This window comes from Falco punctatus (assembly GCF_963210335.1).
Source record: "Falco punctatus genome assembly, chromosome: 15".
NCBI classification, from domain to species: domain Eukaryota; kingdom Metazoa; phylum Chordata; class Aves; order Falconiformes; family Falconidae; genus Falco; species Falco punctatus.
In genome coordinates, this window is record NC_137595.1 from 21,615,229 (window position 1) to 21,641,613 (window position 26,385).

Here is a 26,385-nt window from a genome sequence, read left to right on the forward strand (position 1 = left end):
GGCGCACGCGCGACGGGCGGGAGGGCGCACGCGCGGCGGCGCCTCGGGCGGGCGGGAAGGCGGGCGCGCGGCCCCCCTCACAGCGGCGGGCGGGCTCCCCGCTGGCCTTGGGGCTGGGGCTGGGCCAGGGCCCGCGCGGGCCGACGGGCTCAGCCGGGCTGCCAGCGCCGTGGCCCTCTTCGGGGGAGCCGGCGTGGCGCTCCGCGGCTGCAACCTGTGCGGGGCTTGCCTCACGGTTGTCCCCGACCCGAGCCAAGCGCCGGGCGGCGAACTGGAGGGCACGCGTTTCTAAAACGCCAGAATCTTCCAGCCTTCCACAGGTCCGGTAGGACTGGGGCTCCAGAGCGCTTCAGCTCCTGAAGGCAGCTGGCTGAAGAGCATGCACGGGCCTGCCCGGAGCTCCGAGGGCTCGGGGATCCCAGCGGAATTCCCAGAGAGGTTTTTGGAGGCGAGTGGAAGCCCAGAATGCAGCTATGTGTCTGCCGTTCAGAGTCCCAGCTGTTCTGCCACTGTAGCTGTATTCGCAAAGCTGTGAAGGAGGTCAGCACGATGTGGGGGGGATTTACACAGCCCCTTTCTGGCTTTGCAGCTCATAACTGAAATTTAACGTTTTACACTGAAGATGTGGCAGCTGATGCTTATTCTTCAGTAGTTCAAAGCTGTCTGGTAGCTTCTGCTTCAGAATAGCTATACCAGTAAGCATCATCCCCTTAGTTTCAAAGCTCTTAATTCCATCTGTACCACATGGAAACTTAGAGCAATGTGATTTTCAGCACTACTCAACGCTACCAAAAGTTATAAAGAAACATAAAGCAAATTACCTTTCTGATGCACAAAAATGACAAAAAATACTTTATCAAAAAAGTTACCTCCAAAGCGTCTCTCCTCTTCGAGGTTCAGGTGTGGATATGATCCATTCCTCCTTGCTGTCCCTTGCTTTCTGCTACAGGTGAAAAACACTGAACAAACACCCACTGTAGCAACTGCAATAGGAATTGGACAACTGTTCAACAGGACCCCCAAAGTGTATTGTGAGTCAGCTCCTGGTATCCTCCCCTTACACACTGCCACTGAGTTTGCATTAACTCAGAGGTGGAAAATTGCCACTCGTACAAAGAGCCTCAGCAGTGGCCAACAACTGTTGTTGCCTCAACCAGATTTTACAATAGTTGTTGGGGTGGGGTTTTTTTCTAGATGGTCTGAAAACGGCACTTGAACCTTACTAACACTTGAGTATGATTAAAAAAATAAAGACCCAATAGAAATTAAATTAGATTTGAAAGGAACTTATTTGTACTTTTTTTGAAATGGCAGATAGGATAACCGGCTTCTTGGTTTCCAGTTTACAACTTTGTACTTCGTAATCTAGCTCAGATCACAATGCGGGCTGACCCTCTGTGGCTACGGGCTTTGCTGTCCAACAGACTGTCATTTTAAGATCAAAATAAATTAAGTCTTTGATGAAGGATGAAATATTCGGGTATGTAGGAAATTGGTATGGAATTAAGTTCACGAGCTGCCCTGTGCTGCTGAGCTGTACCGTATCGCTGTGGTTTCTCTGAAGCCCTTCCCACTATTATTTGGGCACTGAACCATTTTATGCACTCGACTGTAGGGCTATTGTTTGCAGAAAGTCATAACAGACCATATTCTGCAAGTCACACAGCTTCAAAGCACCTCAGATCACAACCACCAGGCATGTTGGTGTCTACAATACTGCCAAAATGAGAACTTGGTTTTACTTCTGTTGCCCTGTTCAGACACTTCATTGTCATCAGTGTCCAAGGATATTCCTGTAGGGTTTGTCTGGAGAAGCAGTAATTTCCAATTACTCATTTAGATCTGCACATCACAATTTACACTAAATACAGATCAGTCATTACCGTTTAATACATGCCTTTTAATTTAACTTTAAATTCTTTTTAGCCTGAGAGCTACTGTAATTCTTCCTCCCAATTTTATTACATTTTGGATAGCCCATGTGACCTGGAGTGTTCTTAAAATGTGGGTTTTTTTCTAACAGAAATCTCTGGTCATATTTGTTCAGTGAACAGACATATAAATCTATTTCCTGCAGAAATTTTAATTTGCTGTTCAGAAGAAGGCTATTATGGATCATACAGTTTATATAAAGGATGTGAAATAAAATGTGCATCTATTAAAAGGACAATCCTCTACACAGACACAGTAATTACAGAAAATGCAGAAAGTTCCATAATTCAGCCTAGACCCAAATCTGCCCTGTTCACATGTTTACAAAATAAATGGGTGTAAATCAACAAAGTCCAAATAGGTTTGATCTACCAGATAAACTGCAACAAGGAGATTGCTGGTTCAGCTGGATGGAGAAACAATTTCAATCGGGTACAGGACTAAGTAAAAAGGCTTTTAGAAAATTACAAGCAGAATTCAGGCACCAATCTTCAAACTAATCTTTTTAATAAAAACATTTTGGTTAACTTTGCAGATGGAATCAGTCAGTGACAAAGATTTATTTATGGGAGGCATGGAAGCAAGAAGATATATACAAGAAGAGCTGGAGGGCTGGGAGGACCACTGTAATGTAAATACTGAGAAATTTGACATCGTGCCACATGATGAGTTCGGACTGATGGGACTAGTAATAAGAGAGTGTCTGTTGGAAGCTCCTATAAACTAGGAGTGACTGAAGCTGAAAAGTCCCAAATTTGTCACAGAATGGCTATGAATCAGAAATACAATACAGCCATTAAGGAGACAAATGTGATCCTTTACATGTAATAGATCACATTCTTTTCACAGAAGAGAGGGAACTCTGCATTGGAATATCTGGTGCCTTAGTCATGAGCCATTAATTGGAATATCAGATTGTTTCTGGTCACCCCTGTTCAAGGAAAATTAATTCAAACTGGAGCAGATGCAAGTAGGATGATGAGAATCAGAGCACTTTGCTCTTGAGAGGAGACTAACATTTCATTTTGTCTAGCAAATGAAAACTAAACTGTTTAAGTCTCTATAAGCTTAACTAGAAAAATAAATTCAGTTGGAACACTTCAAGTATTTATGCTGAAGAACAATACTGACATAACAGACACATAGCATTATAAATACACTGGCACAGACATTAGAGTAAGCTTCACGAACAAACAGTCCTAAAATTGCCTTCCAATAGTAGAAGTCAGGGCCAAATCCCAAATATTCTTGAAATGGATCTTTGCTAGGAGTCTAGGCAATTGCATCTCATAAAGCCTAACAGAATTAACGTTGTGACTCAGCCCAACACTCCCAGATTTGGCCCAACACCCCAGTAACATTCTCTGAATTTCTCAAACGATATTCAGTAACAGTTGCATGCTTACACAGCATATCAACCCAGATGCTCCTGTAATTTGTCCAAAACAACTGAGGACACCAACTTTCAACAAAAGCATTGCACGTGCCTGTTTCAGGGATGCAGCATTTTTCCCCCAGGGATGAGCCAAAGGCTTTAAGTCCTGCTTTCACAGCTACAAAGCTAGCCTGTTAACACAATCAAAAGGCTGTACTGTCCTATGTTCACAATCCTTTATAGAAGCCAACGATTTATTTCACTCACACGACCTGTACTCAGGTGGGCTCCCTTTGAGGTGCAGCTACAACAGCACTGGAGAAAACCCTCTGCTTTTCGCAGAGGGATGCTGCAGCTAGAGACTCCTACAAGAAGTCCTTACAACATAGGGTCTTCGGTCATAGGTAAGACAACCAGTCAAATTATCTGGAAGACTAAATGTGATGATCATTTTTCAATTTTCTGTTTTAGAAAGCCTTCCTAAGCTTTCCAAGGCTTGCTCTTTAAACAAGCCAAACCATACCTGAAGTCCCAATCAATGCAAGCACCTAATTTGGCCATATCAGAAACGTGTCTCACCTCTAGAAAATCCATCACTACTGCCATTCCAGTTGCAACTGATCAGCACGCTGCTACAGGGAGAGACGCCAAATATTTTTTCCATAAACACACTGCAGTATTCAGAGGTTTTCATCTTTGAATTTAATTAAAGAAAAACATGTCAAAGTGATCAAGCATGTCTGACTTCCAGCTTCTTTTAATGGCACAAACCAGTGCAGTAAATTTTAGAAAGCGAGCTCAGTTAGAATTTTATTTTAATTAAAAAAAAAGAGAAAACTCTTAAGATGTGAGGTCCAATTTAAAAAGTGGCTGTTCACTTGTAAACAGAATAAAGAACACGAAGTTTCATACAGCTTAAACAAAACCACTTTTCTTAAGCAGTACAAGTAATGTTACAACACCGTAACACCAAAAGCAGAAAACAAAAAATGGCAGAAGAATCACATAACATTACTTACTAAAATGATAAATAATTTACACTGAATATTAATAGCTTGACATTTTTATTGCTCCAATGGTAGTGTGTTGACAAGTGAATGCTGTAAACTGTCAAAGTTGGACGATAATGAACATATATTTATGGTTTTGCATATGGAGTTTTGTACCTATCAAGGAAAGCATAGGAACTTTTTTTTTATTTCTCAAGACCACACCAGGTTTAACAAAAATGTTTTCTGTTTCAAAGTCACGTATCTACAACTGAATCCGCACTTCCCTAGACTTGTCTGTGCATGTCTTGGAACGCCTTTTTTTTTTTTTTCCTGCTCTTATGTTAAGACAACTTCACAGATGCGGGAGGGGAATCAGTAGGCAAAAGCTTTGATGTTCTGCCAAGTATTCTTTAATACTTCAATAACTCCTTAGATACAAAACTTACTAGATACAAACCCAAATATTTCCTAGATAAAACCTAGAAAGGAAAGTTAGTGTCAACATGTTTATATGAAAAACTGAATACTGATTTGGTAGACAGTAACTGCATTTAAATATCTGCTGCAAACTCACACAGTTACTAGTTCCCTTTTCTCCTTACCCTCTCTTCTCTTTTGTTGGAACAGTCAAGGCACTTTCTTTACCACTTCCACTATACTTCGCTAACATTAGTCTCCATCATATTGCTACAAATTCTTTCTCCAATTAACAAGTATCCTCCATAAATAGGTTTACCAACTCATGCTGACTTATTAGTCAAAAATGAAATTTTCAGTCTTGTGAGGTATAATTACCTGCTGGATGTTTTTATATTAAAGCAAAGGATAGCCTAGGCAAAAAAGAACCTGCAGGCAGCACAGAAGTGCACAGGGTTCACAGCAGTACTCAGAGCTGCCTCCATCTTTGAATGAGCTACGGAACCTGTGTCTTTCAGATGCAAATATAATACTGTCTGTTGGTTTTGCATTTTAATGCAAATTTATCTACTTATTAAAACATGTCACTTACTGTAAATGGCAGTTTTGGCTCTCATTCTTTACTAGTTGCTTTATGGCCACATATGTCTATTAAACCACAAAGCAAGACCCTTTCATGGTTTGAAGACTATACAATTATTAATTAAGGACAAAGTAAACCGTATACAATTTACATACTTAAAATGTAAACTTTGAGAACAAATATTCTGTGCTTCAGTGCTGCACAGTGCCCGGGAAAGACCCAGAGGCAGCTAAACTGCAGCAGGCAGAGCAGCCTGTGGCGCTGGACGTGGCCAGGCCAACGGGAAGGGGACAAAGGGATGAGATGAAGGTGGGAAAACAAAGCCGCCAGCTTGTTCTGCCTTGGATCTCTGCTCATACCGCAGCACAGGGTGGCCAGGGAGCAGCCCAGAGGTACTGGGGGCTCCTGTAGCTCTGGGCGTTCTCTCAGCTTGGCACGGCACTTCATACAAAGAAAACAAATCAGGTTGTGAAATTCTGAACTGAATACGATGAAGTCAGCACAGACTGTAGAGGATTTCTTTTAGCAGCAAGACTGAAGACCGCTCAGCATTCACTGCTGGCAGTTACTGGAATTCTCATTCAGATTGCCTATTCTCTCAGTTGGAAAAGAACATTTTGAAAATATAGTCACATAAAGAAGAAAATAAGAACCTGCTGAGAATTCTCAAGTTTCTTACATGAAAAAAGAAAACTAACAAAGTTCTGGCGTAACAGTAAAGAAACTTCCATTTTTCTGTTAATTAAGCTAAGCTCCCTTCATTTACTCCAGAAACTTATTTGTAAGGGAAATACATAGAATTGCATGTGCTGTTTCAGTTTTGGTTTACACTGCCTCTTTCTGCCATTAAGTATTGTCTCTGCTTCCAGTTAACACTCATCCTAAAAAAATAAATTGGAGAGAACACTTTGCTTGATTCTGTGGTAGAAATCTGAGTTGCAAGGGTAGCTAACGTTAAATTCAAACACCACAGCAGTTTTTTATTCGTTACATTACAAATGCAATTACACAGTTAGTTGTCACCAATCTACCAGTCACATGAAACATCTGCACTAAGGATACAGATTTCAGAACCCGAAGCATCAGTCTGTGATTGGAACTACTGGAAGTGCTGGATTCTGACACTTCTCAGCTGTACAGTAAGAATAGCATGAAATTTGATTTGAAGTAACATCTTGCATACAACTGGCCTTCTGTAAACACTGCATACAAGAAACCTGGCCTACTACAGTTATTAGAATGCAATGGTGTTTCAAATACTGTATTTTAATACAATATTGCATACTGAAAAGATGCAAATACATTCAGAGGAAATCCCAAGTCACCCTGAAACTAAAAAGCAACTTGAGATGATGTTATGTCACAAGGAGTCAAGTTGCTGCAAAGAAATGGCTGGACACTTACAACTATATTCATCACACCTTGCAGATATTCAGTCATCTGCTGCTTTTTTTCCTGATTTCTTATTTCTAGTTAGGAAAGGGAGGGAATTTGCATCAATTTTCCTTTGTTTGCTATTATCAAGTGGTCTTGCTCAGGCCAGCCATTACACGAACTTTTTCTACAATGCTCTCCCTTCCTGGGATCAGGCAAACAGGGAAGAATCCAAAAATACTGATGAATTCCACGTAGCATTTGTGGTTCTTCAGACTGTGCTGGAATGCCAAAACAAATGCATGGACCCTTTCAACTTATCCACTTCCTTCCATCAGCATATTTTGAAACACTACTCTCACTTGAATAAAATTTTTTTCCACTGGAAAGGATGCCACATCACTTAACTGTTAAAATGTTGAAGTGCTATCACGCTGCAAAATAACACAAGGGTTACTTCAGCTCTGATTTGGCTGTTCCAAATTTTTCCCCTCAGTAATGAAGGTCTCCAATTACAAAACATTTTTTTCCTTACTTAAAAACAAAACTTGACATCCACATATCCCTAACTTAAAACAAGGCTTTAGGATATTTTAATAATAGCAGCCACCATCTACCCCACAAATGTAACTTTTTCAAAGGTGAACAGTATTTAAGCTTCCTATGTCAGGTGCTACAAACAACACCTGAAATACTTCAAAAAAAAAAAAGACAAATGCTATGCATTTTTCACCCATTTACTAAACAAAGTGCAACTGAGCCCTACACGTCTGATAGTATGTACAAACTTATTATGGCTTTACCATAAAACCAGCATGTGAATGCATCTATACAATCAGAGGAATACTAGCAAATGTAACAAATAAAACTATGTCGGACTGTTGGCAATAGAATAAGAGCTATATTACATTCTGTAAACCTTGGCATACCACACTTTACATTATGCAAAGAGTCAATATTTACAAATCCATAGTGGGTAAAATAATTAACCCCCTAATATAAATGATGATTTTGCAAAGTGCAGGACAAAACCAGTGCTGTTGATTTCAAGTCCTATGCAAGCAAGTTATACTAAAATCATTACTACTAGACGCTTACCTGGACATTTCTACTGAGGGTTTATAGGATTGCAACATTTAGAATGAAATATAGTATGACATGGCATTAGGATGCATGTTTGAGGACAGCAAATATAGAAATTAATAAGGCAGCATGCTCAGAACAAGTTTAAGCAGCACTGATGTTAGATCCCTAGTGGCAACTATTATCAGTTATTGTTAATGTTAAAATTCAGAGTGCAACACAGAAGCCTCATTTAACATAAAAAAAAAATGTGCAAATTGTTCTCTTCTTAACAAAAGAAAGTAACATAGCAAGGAAGATATTCTACTGAAGAACATATTTAAGTCACAGCAAAGTAGACCATCTTCTTTCCAAAATCATCTACAAGGCACTAAGGGTAGAAAATGACAGGTAACATGAAAGACCAAATGCTGTTCCTCAGTCAGGTCGAAATATGGGATATTTTGGTAAGAACTCTATTAATATTACCTGTTGAAGAAGGGAAAAAGACAAGAACAGAACACAGTAACCAAAAAGTTAAAACCTTCAGCACAATTACAATGCAACATTAGCTAGTACATAAAAGAAAACATATCTGGGATATTCTGTAAGGAGGGAATGTTTCCCTGAGTACCAAAGCAGAGATTTCAGTAATTTCAAAATATAGGCCTTCTGGACACCTGACTTTTTGAGGGTAACTATCTCTTTTCAAGCCTACACAATCTTCATGGCTATACCTGAAAGTGAGTGGGGGGGCTGTAGGACCACAGAAATATTTCAACTTCTGCTCTCCTAAATGGACTGTCTGTCTTGGTTAAAACTTTATGAAATTCAGAGCTGGCAAAAAATTAAAAAAAAAAAAAACAAAAAAAAAAACGGGTGGGAGGAAGAAAAAAGATCCAGACAAAACCCATACTACTAAAAAAATGCAATATTTCAGCAGAAATAACTAGAATCAGAGTAATTATGAATACCAATGGAAAAGGTGGATAGCTTTAAAGAACTATGGACTGCTATAGGAATCACACCAATGCACAAAGTCCCAGTGGGTCTCCCTCACCACAAATTACAGACCAAAACAAGTGTAACTGCAGTGCCAATGTAGAATTGCTACGAAGAACAAACACATTTAGTGGTGACAATTTCAAAGGCACAAGATATGCCATGGCTGCTCTTCTTAAAAGTGGCCTTGACAGGTGTACATCAAACAGAACTGCATGTTTTTCTGAGAGATTTTTTCGGGTAAGTGACAGTCTAATAAGTTAAGTGTTTTATCTACAAAATCATAGTTCCATTGAATGTCAAATAAGTAACAGAAGTAATACTTACATATTCCATCATATTGCTAGTTTCGCATTTCCTTTTACTCAGCTTCCAGTGCAAACCAAGCTAAAAAAATAATTATCAAAGGATTAATTCATACCATAGCATCGTTTTGATGAACGTAACAAGCATTAGCAATATCAAATTATTATGATCTGGAATACTTCAGACACAGGTTTAAGATCAGTATAAAGTACGGAATTATAACAAGACTGTAAAATTCCTACATGCCAATTATGCAAAAAGCTTACTCTTCTTAAAGCTGAAAAAAAGAGCACACTAACTTTTCTTACCTTATGATATAGTCTGTTATTTTCCCATTCTAATAACTTCTGAATTGATCTTCTAGTCTAAAAAGTAAGTCAAAACTGTATTATAAATAGTTCAGCAGCCAGCCCCATCCAGAAGAATCTTACTATTGCATTTCTGGCTTAAGATTAAATTAAAATAGATTAGTTTTATAAAAGTAGAACCAAGCAAAAGAGAAATTACAAATGGAAGTCCTACCACTTCAACTCCCCACTCCTCAACATCAGATCATCTTCAGAAAAAAAACCAAAAACCCACCCATGGGTTTTTTGTTAACTTAGGACTGCAGCTTTCCCAGAATTCATTTGCTAAGTAAGAGATGCTTTTGAATTTCATATTTTTACCCATAGCCAAGCCAACAAAACAGAACATCCCACATTCTCTTGGCCAAATACTGCCCTCACTACAGGTGGTCTACTGATAACACAATTAACATACATGTAATTTCCAGATTTTGGTAACGTAATTGTTATCTGAATCCTGAAAAAATCTCAGCACCACAGAATTCTGGCTCACAACACTGCCTATATTGTCAGCTCTCGGATACCGAAGTGTGTATGACCTTCACATTCTGCTCCTTCCACAACCATGGGAGAGGAGAAGATCTTTGCAGTTTCAGTGATTTAAGGTCATAAGACCACCACTGTGATGGTCTACTTAGTTTCTCCATGATGTGCCACAGAATTCCACCCACCCATTTCTTTGCTAAAGCTAATAACGGTAGGTGAGCTATACCATCTCATTAAAAAAAAAGATACAATGCTATCCAATCCTGAGTCACAGACTTCACAGTGGAGAATCCACACTTCTTTGCAAGTTCTTCCAGTGACAAAGCTACCCCTAGAATTAAAAGGTGCATGTTGTTTCCCATGTCAGCTGTCTTAGTTTCATATTGCAGCCTTTGGATCTCACAATGCCTTCTGTTGCGAGATGAGCATACAGGGACTGCCTGGGCTGGAGTTAATTTTCTTCACAGCAGCTTGTATGGGGCCGTGTTTTAGATCTATGACTAAAATAGTATTGATACCCCATGAGTGTTTTAGCTATTGCTGAACAACATTGACCAAAGGGATATTCCATGCCATGTAGTGTCATGCTTGGCAATAAAACAGGGGGCTGTTCTTTCCAAAGTAGTCCGTTGCCCAGAGACAGGCTGCGCATCACTCTGCTGGTGGGAAGTGACAAGTGATTTGCCTTTGCATCACTTGGGTTTTCTTCCCTTTTTGTCCTTTGTTTATTAAACTGTCCTTATCTCAACATGTGAGTTTTTCTTACTGTGTTTGTGATTCTCTTCCCCATCCTGCCTTGGGGGGTGGGGGGAAGTAAGTAAGTGGCTGGTGGGTGCTCAGCTGCTGGCTGGGTTCAATCCACCACAAAAGAAAATTAAGAACTATCTTATGCTTGTGATTGCTAAAGTGATGAAATCGCTCTAATATATAGACACACATATACCCACAGAAGTAACATGATCTTCCCTACTCCTACTTGGTACACATTATTTGTAGCCTTGAGAATTACATCAACACTACAACATCACATGAGCATTTATTTAGATTTTCACTAGCACAGAAACATTAAATATAATTTTAAAATGCAAATATTCCCTCTGTATATCTCAACTGTACTCCTCTGCAATCAGGATGTTTGTAAAGGCAGTTAAAATGAGCTAAAACAAGTCCTGTAACTTTTTAGTGACATGAGCTTCAGCAATTAGCAGTTAAACAAGTTAACATATTATGCCTTCAGCACATTTTTTTTAAACCAAAAAAACTCACTGTCAGTCAATGTAACTTATTTTCTTAAGCAAGTTGGAAAGTTTGGCAAAACACTTCTGTTTTATTTTCTCTGAAAAAGCAATGCCTATGCCTTGACTTTGCTTTTGGTTTGTTTTATTAAAGATCATAAACTCTCAAAAGCCAGAAGTTACTTGTTAACAGATTTTTAGTTAAGATCTTTTCCTATAATTAAATTGACAAGTGTGAGGGTTTTTTCCTAGTGCACCTATGTACTATTTACATTTGTAGATAGTAAGATTTTATGGCTACCAGTCTTACAAACTGTGTAGCCACAAAGAATATCATTACATTATACCTATTTATGCATTTCCTAAATATTTACTGCTGTGATAAATCAATTCTAAATGTAAACTATAGAGGTAATTAGGATCATGTTTACCTGATATTGCTAAAGTGCTTTTCAAAAAGCTTTTTGTTACTGTGGACCTGATTACAAGAACTGTCAACATTCTGTAATGTTTTTTTTTGAGGGGGAGGGGGGTGTCTTTAAACTTCCCAAATAGAAAACAAATTTGTGTTTGCTCTTAATAGCAACAGCACAGTAAAATATGTCAAAAACCACAGCTCTAAAATGTTATGGCTATCTATTGCATACAAAAAAAGTGATTTTTAATTTTAAAAAATATTCTGGCATGTGTGTGTAAAAAATAATTTTCACTCCAGGTCAGGCTGTCTTTGAAGGTCAATGTCCAGTTCTGCACTCATTTAATTAAATTTTTGGCCTTTAGAAATCCTGGGAATTTAGGTTATCATATACTCCATTGTGTTCTTTCAACTGAGATGGGATTACCTATTCCTAAAGCTATTAATTCAGCTGGTAATTTGGTATCAATTACTCCATTAACAAACATATTTTTTCTATTTTCTAAGGAATGGAAAACAGAATAACCTTTTGAATGCAAGTAAGACAAAAAAAGCGTTTTGAAATGGGGATTATACTATTAAGCATCATTTAGTGTTACCAGCAATTGCAAAATAAAGAGAGTAAGAAGAATGAAACATGTACTTACTCTTTTGTTAAGACAGACTACAGGCCACAGGCTACAGCCCAGCGTGCAGCAGCAGCACAGACAGCCACAAAGCAGCCATTTTACATTGACAGGGAGATTCTTTCTTAAACAGGCATTCACACGACTGATGCTGGTCTTGAATTCTTCTGGGGCAACCTGCAACAGAAGTGCAGAACTTCAGTAGAACGCAATTACAGGTGTGTTTTCTCAGCAATTGCCTCTACAGGTTAAAATGTAAATGAAACATAATACCATTACACAATATGATCCCATCTTCTAAAACATTGGTCACCCAGTGAACATGAAAAGTCACTTTCTTGTAACACAATTCATTTATGTGCATGCCTCCCAAGAACTTGCATTAAAAATCTAAGCACTGCTTAGAAGAACAGACTTACCCTTATCTATTGCACCATTAATAAATCAATTGTCCCGATAACATAGTGGCCCCAAACAAAACTAGAAGTGGGATACCACTGTACAACATATGGATTGGCTACACCGACAAAAAGACAGATACCTGTTTCTAAGGGAATGAGGCGCAGCTTCATGGTAAAAACACTTAACATATCACTTGGGAAAGGATAATATTGTCCAAACTCACTTCAAACTAATTCAAATTCAAACTAATTCAAGTCTACACTGTGCCTGGGTGAAGGTGGACCTCTGTCCACAAATACATTCCTATTGATATGAGGACACAACTTCACTTGTGGCTGCTTCCTAAAATAGGGAAGCCCAGAAAGACACATACTGAATTACATTCAAGGCAAAGAAATGCATCTTTTACAGGGTTCCACATTTTATATCCGAAATAAGCTCCCTTCTCTGATAGCAGCATGTTTCTTACAGACAGTGAGAGCACTTACCTATTTACCTACCCCAAATCCCTCATCTCTCTACAGAATCTAAATAACTTATATCTGACAAGTCAAATATGGATTCATGGTATTGACTCAAATATGGCACTCTTAACTGTAACACAATTCAGCATTTGAACAGACAGCACAATAATCAGATCCAACATCAATAGACTTGAACAGTAGGCACAACTCAAGAAAAGAAAAAAAGCATTTCCCAACTACTTGCCATGTTGAAGAAAAAAAACCCTGGAATTAATCTGTATACAAAGCTGTGCAACTACTACATAATCCTTCCAACCAAGGAAGCTCAAATTTCATTTGATTCTGCAAACAAGGGCAACAACAACAAAAGCATTAATTTAATGACAAAGACCCCTTTCACCAAAGGAGCAAAACTATGGGACAGGAAATGGAGAGGACCCGATTCTGCTACCTCCACCCATTCACAAGAGCCAAATTCATTAAAACACTGCAGGAAAAGGGAGTAAATAAATACAACATCTGTTTCCTGCCCATTCAGATCACCATGCAGTATAGAGTCAGAGGTCATCTGGGTTTGTACACAAGCCAGGCCTACAGTTAGTAATGTAAGAACATAATTTAACATTGTGATTATTTTATAGCAGGAACTTATAAGTACACAGAAAGTATTTATTTTGCAATTATACAAGCTCTCCCCCCCTTATTAAATAGACTGTTTTGTAATTCTTTTTACATATATAAATGGAGCAAGTAAATAAATTCTGTAGGCTGACTGGAACAACAACATTTAAATATATTTCACAACAGACGTAAAAAAAATAGAAAGAAAATGGCAAAAAGAAACAGAGATCCCACATACTAGGACATTTTCAATGAAAAAAAATAATCACATTATAATATAGAAAACTAGCCTGTACTTGCAGGTATCTGAAACAGAAGGTTTTACAGGTCTCTTTGCCAACGCCAGTTCTGGTATTTGGGATATAACAAATATCAGATGCACATGAGCTAGACCATTTCATCTTCAATGTGGGAGAACGTTTTGTAGTAAAGTACAACTGGGCTGGTTGTATGTGGTAGAAGTAACACTGAACAGCTTCTGCAGTCAGAATTGTTTCAAAGTAAACTGAGACTGTGTACGTTAACAAATGAGCATTCTCAATGCTTAAGGAAGTTTACATGTTCCTAGTGTTTAGATATATACAAACACCACTTTCTTTGACGGGTGTTTTTTGTACATTTGTACTTGTATCATTTATTTTAAAGATAAAAATAAGTAGTTTTTTTTCTTGATTCCATTAGTACTTTTGGAATGAACCCCACTAAGAAAAGAGAATGTTCCCTTTTCCATTAGACACAAAGTTTACCAAAACTTGACAACAACACACCCCAATCCCAAACTACAGCTGTACAAACCTACCAAGGACAATGGAATTGCACAGTCTAGCATTTGGTTTAACATGAATAAACATTATCATCAGTGACAACATCCAACATGGAAAGACGACAACCAGATTCTTAGATCACAGCTGGCAGAAAAGTTTGGGACCTAGTAAGAAAGTACTAGGATGGTGAGGTTCCCTATTTCTGTGCTGCTTTTAAGGGAGTCACTGTTCACATCAGGTTAACAGTTTGAAGCTAGTTTGTAAGAACAATGTTGAAGAGCTCTCCTTCCTGTAGAGTACTGCAAATGGCTAAACTAGACACCAACTTTGGATGCCACCAAGAAAATGAGAAAATTTCAACTTCAGAAATTTTGGTATGATGCTTACTTTAATATAGTATTACAACAGCACCACCACTACCTGCTAATGCACCGAATACTTTCATGTGGAGGTGGATCTCTCAGCCATTTAAGATGGTCTTGGCTAACCCAAACTATTGGATATATTGCTCCCTTTAGGAAATGTAATCACAATAAATATTTGTCAGTTAATGACACATCTTCATTTGAAATTAAAGGAACTGGTGACCAAGGTAAGCCTCATTCTGTGATAAAAAGAAGCAAAGGACACGTTTAGTTGCTCTGCTTACAGCTCATTAACAGTTAAGCATCGTTACACAGCGACAAAGGACAAATAAATAAAATAACTGTAGTAGTTTAATAAAAAATGGTATCCAAATGAAACAACCACCAAAGAATTGTGTTGATTTTCTGGCATAATTTTAAATCTTGCCTTTCTTGCAGGTAGCGATACTTAAAGGTTAATATGAAATGACTAATGCATTTCAAACAGAGCATTAACAGCACCTCCTGTGCAAAGCAAGCTCCCTACAGAAGTCTAGTTTTGAGTAATTTCGGAAGGTCTTTTGGAGAGTTTCTGTTTGGGTCTTGAAAAGAATAAGTACATAGCTCCTGGCTGTGCAGTACACCTTGTAAAGAGAGATTAGTTCCTTTTAGGTCTTTGAGGGGGAAAAAACCCAAAAAAACATAAAAGGAAAGGAGGGGGTGTCATAATATTTTACAACAGGATGCAAGAGAATCTACAAACACAGGAAGAGAGCAAGTAAAGCCCAGCAGGCCTGATCTTTCTCCTTCAATCATCATGATCACAAACCCTATCAATCACATGTTGCAATGGGATCACAATACCAAGACCACATTTTACGGCTTACGTTTCCCTGCATTGCACAGTAATCTCTGTGTAGGACCCTCACTGTTTAACACCAGGGCAGGAAACTCCACTTTCTTCCTTAAGGTTCACTGCCTCCATCATTTTCTTGTCACCTGGAGCAGTATGTATTACTGTGCTGTGCATCACGAAGTGTGTTGTGTTAGAAGCTTTTAAATGCTTGTTTTAAAAGAATTAATAATCCTATAAAACTGTAGCGCACACAAATTTAGCCAGAATTTCAATTTAGGCCAAAGTCCAATCACATTATTAAAAGTTAAATACTGCCTCTGTATTAGTGTAGTCAAATCTTTCCTGAAAATACTCTGTCGAAAAAAAATGCACTGTTTGAAAGCCTACCTCAGTGTTTATAAACCAGCTCAAGCTTGCATCTCATCCTGTAAGATAAATATTTAAGTCAATCTGAGTCAGCTAGGCCCAACAGCTGACCCATCTGGTACTTTCCTTTATTGTTTTATTGTCTGTTTTACCCTCAAACATACTCATTCACCTCTCCCAAACACAGCAACAAACATGTCTCAATTAAATATTTAAGATGTAATTATATGCATCTTCGTTCTAGGCTGATTTACAGTAACTATCCAGGTACTGTGAAAACTAGGAGACAAAGAGGTAGGGAAGACGGGTGAAGGAGGAGGTATATTTCAGATTTTCAGAAAAGAAAATTAGTGGAGGATTTACTACCATCATTATGTAGATGAGCAAATTGAGGGTCAGGAAGTTTAAGTAAATTCCTAAGACTACACAGTAGCATAAATCCAGAATGCTAGTACTTCTGGGAGAAAGGTGCAGCTAAATAGTTTGATCTATTTAGGATTTTTATTGTGCATTGGACAGATTTTCATCCTATGTTTAAAAATCTAGATCTTCACCTATATTTATTAAAAAGAAAAACAATTCTATTGAGAAATCTATCAACCCCACCTAATGGCTTCATCTTTAACACTCCATTAGCGGATGAGATATATTCTTAATATCAATTCTCAGTGGATAACAAAGCCATTAAACAATGTTACACAGACAGTCTTAATGAACTATGACATTGCCTTATACTAGCTGTGTACTAATGCAAGTTCAGAGTAAACATTTTAATCACAAATTGTTAATATAAACAGTCACTATGTTATTCATAAATTGTGATTTCATAAAAAGTAAAAATTTGTATTTTAAGACCGGTAAAAGACCTTAAAGTGGTGTATGAATTGACTACAATGCTTATAATTGTGAATTATTTATGAGGATATTTGAAGGAAACCTTACTGGAAAAAACCTGAGTTTTCATTTTAAATAGGAATAACGGTGATTGAGTGCCACAACCAGAGGAAGAAGCAGATTTACTTCTTGTATTTCATGGAAGTACTCAAAAAAACCCACCCAACAACCCTAAACCACAACTGTGGTTTTTAATGTCTTTCATGGCAGAATGTGGCAAGCAGTAAGAAAAATGTATTTACTACCTTATTTGATTGGCATTTTCCCCTGACAAAAGGAAACTAATTTATTGTCAAGGTCCTCTTCCTCAGAAAGCCCCTCAAACCCATATGTAAGAAAAAGATAACAGGATATCAAGATTCTCAACAGAAGCAGCATACCTAATGCAGTAAATCCTTGCTCATGTGATTTATTTTGTCACTGATCAGATCTATAGAATAAGAAGGGTAAATACCAAGTTCCTCTCTTTGCTAAATTAAGTCCAAGCAGTCAACTGAACTTTAAATTAAACTTCTGTTCACTCTGTTTAACAAGAGGAGGACAAGAAAGTGGAAAATGTGACAGTTGTTGATGTTCATATTAAAAAGTACACGTTTGGAGGGTTGGGTTTGTTTTCTTTCTTTAATATACAAAATCATATTTGAGAGAGACAGAAAAACATGAAATTATATAATCAAGTTTTAACATTTCCTGCTAGGTATTTTCTGTAGGCTTATTTGTAACAAACTACAACTTGACAAAAATAATATAAAAAATGTTATTTCCAAAAAGTATTCATGCTGTGGCTTTTCAGTGATCAGAAAGAGCTTTGCAGAAAAGAATAACCTTGGACATGCAAGGTAGTGAGATACAAGTAGCATTATCACCTGGCCCTCCCATCAGACACTATGGAATCAGTATAACTTTTCCTTCTGAGATTCTGAGGCAAGGCCAGAGTTCCCAGGCTGTTTTTCAACAACCAAAACCTTTAAAAAAAAAGCTACCTGCTTTTCAATTGTTCTGCTGTCAAGAAAAGCTGGTTGTATTCAACAGGAGTATTTAATTCATTATACTCTGTGGTGAAAATGAAGGAGGAAAAATTCCTGATGGATTTTGTAGAACCAAGAGACACCATCCAGCTGCATTTCAGTATATTGTTAATAAGGCTCAACAGCTACCGTAAGAGGCTGCAGAGTAGTATGTATAAGTGGTAGTAGTAAGTAAGTATGGCATGACATTAGAGAAAGTAGCAAGAGCCAAATAAACCTTCTCTCAAATTCTGGAAAAGAAACACTAGGGGGATATAAAATGAAACAAAGAAAAGCACTAAACAGCAGGAAAAAAAATCCAAGAGAAAAAGAATTCAAAATTTTAAAGTCTAAAAATACATTCTTTTCATAACTGGTTTTGGAGGTAAACCCATAACTAAGAATTTTGTTAAAAGATTTCATTAATTAATAGCTACAAATGAATATTTATTAAACTTACATTTCGTAAGATGCCAGGACTCCAGAGAAAGGAAGAGACTTGTCACCACTTATTTTCAAAACTAGACAATTATTATAATTCTGAAAATGTACTAAAACCCTACTTAATTTGTAGATTTAACACTATAATATGTTGTTCCTTAAAGCTTCAGATAAAACAGATTCTCTTCTAGAGATCTGCCTAAATATGAACTCAAGGCTTGACAAACATATTAAAATGAGAGGTCTAGTATTTGAAATAATTTAATTCACACAGGAGGCAGCACAAACTCCAGATAGCTATAAAACAAGGTTAAGTGAGTCTTGCTTTCATGCAGCTTGCCTGCATGAAAACAGCATATGATGCCATCTTGAGCTTTCCTGTGGTTAGAATGTCAATGATAGTGAGCACTGCAAATAATTTTTTCTTGTTTCAAAGTACACCATAGGAACGGTAATCAACTGGCTAGTTCACACAGACAGTTAATTCAACAACCTTCAGTGCAGTGTGCACGGTGGATTCATGAGCACGTATTTATAACACAGAAACCACTGGATCTTTCCATTTAAAAGAACAGTTTAATCTCACACTTACCTTCCCTGTCAGAACAGAAGGAAATTCTGTATCAAACTTGTTGCTCAAGCCAAACCTTGAAAACAAAAGAGACAAACAAAATATATTCCACCTAACTTATTTTGTTTCCCTTAATAATAAAAAAATTAATAGATTTTTTACTTTAAAAAAACCCAAAAAAGCTATTAATGTCTTCTGGCCTTAAATTTATGTGACTTCATGAGTTTTCCATGTAAGTTTATATAAGGTCATGTTATATATATATAAAAATATCATATATATATACCATTTATATATAAGACAGAGAAATACAGGTTGTTGCCATACTTCAATACCTTCAAGTTGCTAAAAGCTCAAAAATTCTTTTACAATTGGTTGGCAGCAAGTTTCAGTCTTTGCTTTAAAAAAAACCTCCAGCTATTAAAATCCAGTTTTATTAGCTTCAATAATCCTTTTACTGCTATTTTTCTTACACATGCAATTTATTCACATGCAACAGATAAAACTAGTTATAAGGAACCCATTCATCATAATCTCAGAAATTTAACTTTTAACCATATAGTTTTTAAAAAATTGCTTTGGTTTATTTCATGCAAAACATGTAAAAGCCTACACAAAGAAGTTTTAAAACAACTATGATCTTCAAGAAAATGAAGTCTTCGGTATCACTGTGCCTGTTCTCCATTGAAATGTTCTGAGTTTTGAGCAAGAGGTAGGTCTTCACTGCAACCCATGAAGCCCCCCAGGAGCTAGACTTCGCTTGTAAATCTGTGTTACCACTAGCTCCAAACTACTGAACCTACTGAAACTTCAAAAAAACTAGTGTTGTAGATTAGCAGGATACCAACAGTGCAAGCTGACTTGACTTGTATTTTATTTAAAGCATGTAAGTAGTCAAGAAGTTAACTAAGCTGTGATGCTAAACCTGCTAGCTTACGCAGAACAAGAACTCTGATCTTCCATCCCTTCTACCTTAATTGAAATCTTTAAACTTTGCGATTCAGTAATTTAACAAAACAGAACAGCAGCTGGCCTCTCAGCTACAACCTTTATGTTTGAACAGAGGTTAGTAAGTTTCTAAAGTTAAATACACTGTACATCAAGTTCACCGTCAGCTCTGCTAAACTATCTCCTGAGTATATTCATTCAAAAAAAGAAAAAACCCAAAAGGATCACAGCCAAAAAGAGGAGCACAAATACATTTGGTATTGTAATATTTATTGTAGAAACAAACCTTCCGGAAAGAAGGGTATTTGCTTTGAATCAAACTGACACTTACTGGTCGCTTGTACAAATGCTAGTATGGCCGAAATGTCACCCGTCCCTTACACTATGACAGACATACATACCCACCCAGCTGCACAGCGTAGTAATTCAGATATCCACACTTGGCAATGTAACTTGTTTAGAAGCATCAAACATAAAATAAACCTCAAAGAAGAGAGAAGCTTAATAAAAGAACCTGTGTTGTCTTTAGAAATCCAGTAAGCTTATTAAAATGTTTATCAATGCTAGTGAAGTCCAATCAAGTTCTTCAATGGCTAATTTAAGTCAGAGCCTTGGACTCTTGTAAAGAGCAGCATACTGGAGCACTAGTTGTGCAAAACATTAAAAAAATGAACCCAAGGAGTAGATCTTAACTGAAGTGTTTCTCAACCTTTGCCTTTTAAGCTATTCAAGAACTATAACCAATTGCTACCTATTTCTGTTTGTTTCATTCAACATATTTTCACTAAAGAGTTTCTAGAAGTGAACATGCATGAACTGAACATCAGCCTAGCATGGGCTACTGTGTGTTCAAGTGAACTGGAAAGCCATGATGTTAAACTTGCATTATGAAAATAAACAGTAAAAATAAGATTTTAGGCAAGCACAAATGTTAATATAAGCACATTTCCATTCTCTGTGAATGTAACCTGGCAAGTTAGCCTCCACATTTTAAAGCTTTTCTTTTCAAGCTGAAATCTTCCAAGTTTTGTTATACTATAAATTTCTTTTTAAGGAAGCCTGAAGAGCAGTGAGGTAGCCTTTTCAATCTTCAAAAAAATCCAGAGAAGTTTAAGGATGTGAAGCACATATACAAGCTTGGTTTTAGGCTTGTGTATATTACTGTGTATATCAGCAATGAAACCACCTGAAACAATCACAAAGTTCTAACATAGACAACATAATAAATGAACTACAGAGAAGTTCAGGTAATACTGCAGAATTATTTATTCTAGCCATATAACAGACTAATTCCACTAAACCATGCCAAAGGTCCACCTAGCCCAGAACACTGACTCTTACAGTAACCCAGCAGCAGATGCCTAGGAAACAGCAAAATAAAAAATGAAAATGCAAACGTGTACTAGCATTTCCCCAGAATACTCTGCTGACCTTCAACAATTTGTAGTTCAAAAAATTCCTAAACCATAGGTAGCGTCTTTTATCTCATTGCTCACATATATTAAAATTCCCATTGCACCACCAGCTTCTGTAAAGAAGAACATAAAGTAGTGCTTTCTAATTTAGATCTATTAGGAATACAAGACCATAATATATTTTATTACATTACATTTGAAGGTTGATAATGTTATGAAACATATTTAAAACACAAAGCTTATACATCAGTTGCCAAAACATTCCAGTAATAACACATCCAAGAAACCTCAGTTACAGCAATGTATCTCTTTTACACAGACATGTGCAAAAGGCTAAAAGAATGTAAAAATTTTTGACCATACTGAAAATACAGCTATGCTACATTAAAATATGTTTAGTCAGCATCACCGAGGGCCTTTAGCACAGTTTTAGTAAAGCGTCTTTACAAGTTTTACAGACTATCCTTGTGATTATTTACCTCATAGTTCAGAAACATTAAACTCCTATTAGATGGGGTGGGAGATAATTCAAGAACCAAATAAATTATTTTTTTTTAGAAATGTTAAAGCAGAACATTACACAGTTCTACAGCTTGGCAAGCAGCTTTGTAAAAGTACTGAAGTGTTATTAGAATATTTATTGTAAAAAAGTTAAGACCTAAAATCCTGATTAAGAGATAAGACACTTCACAGACCTTCTACAACAGACCAATGATCCAGCATGATTTGGCCTGTGAAGCCTTCTAAAATTCAGTATATTTAAAAACTGCTACATAAAATAAATTCCAGTGTCTGTCCTTTAACTCATTTAAAACATCATTTGGTGGTGACTTATTTCTGGGCTAGTTCTCTGGCTGCTCAGTGAAAGCTGCCCAAAGCCTAATGTTATGAAGTTTAGGTAAGTCACCCATATACTTTGTAGCAACTTTGTGGCTGGATGACAGGTATCTCTAAAAGCAAGGCAACGTTTTCTATAGGGAACACCAATGGAATAGAACTAGGATGGCCTCACTTTCTAGTTCTTCCATCTCTCCTTCCCTGTTTTAATGTGTGGCATCAGAGAAGTCCCATGATCTCATTTTCCCCTATTTGTAGAGTGAAGAGAATGCAACTTCTTGTAAGGAGCCATAATAAGATATATCCAAAAATCCCTCAAATTAAAGACTGAAACACCCTGAATCATCAGCTGCAAACCCTACCTGCAACAAATATCACATAGTAAAATTCCTTCTGTTAGTTTACAAAGTGTAAGAAAATAAGTATTCCTGTCCCAGAACTGAAACATGAGAAAGTGGTTCCCAAAAATCTTTTGATCTAGAACAGACACATTAACAGGTGCTTGACTTTCTTTTTTTTTCTTCTTAAATAACACTTCATTCTCATTTATCCCACTACTGTATTTATAGATAGTAATCAGTCTTACTAGACTACACAAGCTAAACCTGTTTAGTCAACTCTCATACAATAGGCTCTCCGACCTCCTTTTCAGCATGACTCCCTTCCCCACACCTAATCCAGGTTATGTTTAACCTATCTTGAACAGACCAACTCAGATCCTACATACTAATCTTTATGAAGTATCTAAGCTTTGCCTAGCATTAGGGAATAAAGAAGACATTCAAGATCCCGAAGCTGAAATCTCCTTGAATGCTTAATGTTTCTCTTCCTAGTCTAGGACCTTTTACTATGAAGCCAACCAAAATACTGAAGAGCATCCTTACCCATGGACATTTTGGAAAACTAAGTTTTTGATAACTCGTGGAAGACTGAGGTCATTTGCTATTTTAAATATGTGGAATCTTCCATTTTAAATACACAGAAGGTGGAGTAGTATCAGACAATAATCAAATGTCATTTTATCACAATTGAGAGCACCTGGCTCTTCCCTGCTTTCCCTAATTGGTGACAATATACTTTTCGTTAGCACCTCAATTGTGGATCCCTGGGGCACTCCTACAGAAAACATAATGGAATAACAAAAGTTAACTTGTATCCAAAACGAGGAGGTTTGCAGACTTAAGCAAGAATCAGTAGCTGCACACTAAGGGCAAAAATATGCTTAATGACTATTTCATTACCTCATTATTATCCATCCACATAGACTTAATTATATGGAAAAATTACATCAGATAAATGAAAACCAAGCTAGACTTTGTTTACTGCTCTGTTTTTGAAAGTTATTGCTGTTGCTTTGGCAGGCATATGACTCAGTTCACTAAAAAATGTTTATGTTGAGATATTTGGATATACCAACCAGAATCACGCTGACTATGCAAGAAACAGCGAAGAATGAGTTTATAACTCATTACAATGGAATTTTAGAAGCAAAGAAAAGGTACTTACTAGGTCCTAGTAATTTCTCTGTGCTAAAATTCAAAAGCTTTTTGAAAACAATAAATATGACTGATAGTTAATTTTTTCAAAGGAAGGCTCTTCTAGAGCGAAAGAACATTGAACAAGATGAGCATAAATTTTGTTAACCACTTTCACATACATTCCCTCTCTCTCTTTAAGTAAAATAAAACAAATACACTTTACATGATCACTCTTACCATGCACAGGGGTAAAAGAGTTAGCAAAACAGTAAAAAAGCAAGATGCTGCTAAAAACCCTCAGAAGATTCTTGGAATTTGTATTTAGTACTGCTGGATACTGCAGTAGAATTCTTGTTAGGGTCAGCAGCTCACTGACAAGGTCATAAGAATAAAAACTCTCATGCAAGAAACTACACATAGTTTGAATTTACTAACTTGAGAGTTTTATAAGAGGACTGTACATGAAAAGCGGGACCAGAAGATGACCCTGGAATTAGAGATTTATCCCTTCTCTATATACCAAAAGTATCCAAGAAGGCCAGTAGCAGATGAGGAATAGAAGACACCTGAAACAGAAATCCAAGGAAAACAGTGCCTTTTTAAAAATAACTGGGTTTGTTTTGGTGTTTTGTTTTTTTTTTTTTAATAGAGCATCTGCCTTGTCAGGACTGAAATTTTTACCAGCAATATTGCAGAGAGGTTCAGAAAACAAACACAAGTTTTACTCGATGATGTATCTCATTTCAGTAACTAGAGCAGGCTGCTTCTGAAACCAAGTAATTTCAAAAACAGCAGCTTCTGTGTTATCAAAAAGTGACAGAATTTCAGAGCCGATACATACTAACCAGAAACTGTTCAGGAAGCAAAACACTTCCCATTTAATAAGGAAGTTAGGCTTACATATTATAGTGTCCAGGGTTTATTTGTATTTTACTGATAACATCCACTAACTGGTTTTATTAACTTAAGGATATTTACAAATACGTGATGAACTAATGAAAGTTGCCTTCTACTATTCAGGTAGGTATACTTGTCACAAGAAGAAAGCTGGGAAGAGTGGAAGAAAGGGAGAATAAGGTGGATGGGAATTCACTTCAGGTAGTTACAAGGGCACATATGCTAGCTCATGATTTCCACATCACTTACAAGTATTGCTTTCTTTTGATGTAGACATCACCAGTTGACAGATTTCTTGGAGACACTCCTTCCCATCCCTAAAAGATGCTGGAGCCAAGAAGGAACTTTAAGGAACATCACTAATACAAAAGCGTAACAGCAGACAAAGCAAATGTGTAACATTTTTTCCAGTTTAGTGCTTAAAACCAGGTAACCAAGAAGATGGGCATAAGGTATCCTGATGGTTTTGCTTGTGTTACACCCCTCCTTTAGGCAGGCCACATGCTATTTGGGGACAGGACAAAGAAATTCCATCAACACAAGCAAGTACACTGCGGTGCAGCAGAGCAACTACCCACTGGCACTAGCTCAACGCAAACCTGAATTAGACTTACATGACGGACAAGTATCAAATCCAACATTAGTTCTCTTAGGATGAGAGAGCCTTCCCCACCCAGAGTTTTTGCTGCAGACAGCTAGATCACACTGCACCTATTTACAGAGAGAAATGTGCATTCTTTTATGCAATCCAAAGACAGACCCAAAGCAACACAAGCTTGGTGGACCTCCACAATGCAAAAAATTCAATACCTGCCTCCTTGCCATTAAAATGAATGTAACAACCAACAACTTGTTACGGATGTACTTTGTTATATTAATTCCTCCACTGGCAGGAGTAAGAACGCTGGGAAAGTCCCTACGAGTAACTTACACGTCAGGTCAGGCAGCTTGCTCATCTTCTGTTCCAACTGTTTAAAAGAGCTGCAAACATTCTGGGCCATGTTGCGTCCTAATGATATAAACACAACCTATGCCAAACTCCCAACTAAGTTTGGAGCTGCTAGACCACAGCACTGCCATGTGCCTCCTCTGCAGTGCAGTGGGGGGCTCCAGGGCTCCGCTGAGCCCGGAGAGGGTCACAGTGGGCCCGCCGGCCCAGGCTGCCCACCCCCGCGCCGCCGCGGGCTGGCTCACGGGCTCTGGGGGGGCAGCGGGAGCCCCGGGGCTGTCAGGGTGGCTAGCTGCTGCCTCTGCGCCCAGCCGCCGAACTTCAGCTGCTCGTTCGTGACGGTGGGTTGCCTCGAACGAGTAGAAAAGACGAAGCTTCCCGTTCGAACACGTTAAAAAGAAAAATCCTGTCACAAAAGCGGTAACGGGGGTGGGGGTGGGGGCAGAGGGAGAGCAGGGCTGCGGATGCCGGTACCGCGGACAGGTCGCGTCCTGTCGGGACAAAAAAAGGATGGGGCGCAACCCTCCTGTCCCCCTGACCCCTCCCGGCACCGGCAAGCCGTGCCCCGGGCAGCACGGTGCCGCCGGCAGCTCGGCGCTCCCGCCCGGCCCCCCCTCGGCCGCCCCGCCACGCCGCACCGGCCTGTCACGCTGCCCCGTGCTCGCCGCCTGCCCCCCAACTCCTTACACGGTGATGTGCCCGGCGCCCCGTACCGCTACGGGATCCGGCGCATCGCGGGGCCGGGGCAGCTCCTGACTCCGCACCACAGGCTCGGACTCCTCCTCCTCCTCCTCCTCCTCCAGCTCATAGATAGTGTCGAAGTCCGCCATATTGGGGAGTAGTACACTCATCTCAAGCCCTCCCCCCGCGCCGCCTGCCCGCGCGCTTGCGCACTGCGCGCTGGGGCGGGGCCCGGTGCGCCCCCTGCGGCGGCAGGACGGCGCGCAGGCGCAGTAGAGGCCGCGCCGTACGCGCCGGT

General features: G+C 38.4%; 1 protein-coding gene across 2 annotated transcripts; it reads right to left on the reverse strand.

Annotated features, from left to right (window-relative positions):
• Positions 1 to 3,986: 3,986 nt before the first annotated feature.
• Positions 3,987 to 26,385, reverse strand: CHIC1 (cysteine rich hydrophobic domain 1). Of its 2 annotated transcripts, XM_080366158.1 has the most exons (6): positions 26,094 to 26,385; positions 18,904 to 18,958; positions 12,174 to 12,329; positions 9,352 to 9,408; positions 9,065 to 9,124; positions 3,987 to 8,224 (listed from the first exon to the last, which is right to left on the reverse strand). In XM_080366158.1, exons 1-6 carry the CDS (start codon positions 26,255 to 26,257, stop codon positions 8,174 to 8,176), a joined length of 543 nt encoding a protein of 180 aa, XP_080222284.1. In that variant the 5' UTR covers positions 26,258 to 26,385; the 3' UTR covers positions 3,987 to 8,173. The 2 variants fall into 2 exon arrangements, with proteins under 2 accessions (XP_080222284.1, XP_080222285.1); XM_080366159.1 differs by lacking the exon at positions 9,352 to 9,408.

What these genes read in the sequence shown, in the direction of transcription:
- CHIC1 (XM_080366158.1), bottom strand. Translation starts at nt 26,257, where the DNA reads ATGAGTGTACTACTCCCCAATATGGCGGACTTCGACACTATCTATGAG. An exon ending in TAGTCTGTCTTAACAAAAGA is followed by an intron (nt 9,409 to 12,173) that starts GTAAGTACATGT and finishes CTTACTTTTTAG; the next exon opens with ACTAGAAGATCAATTCAGAA. An exon ending in CTAGCAATATGATGGAATAT is followed by an intron (nt 8,225 to 9,064) that starts GTAAGTATTACT and finishes CTTCTTCAACAG; the next exon opens with GTAATATTAATAGAGTTCTT.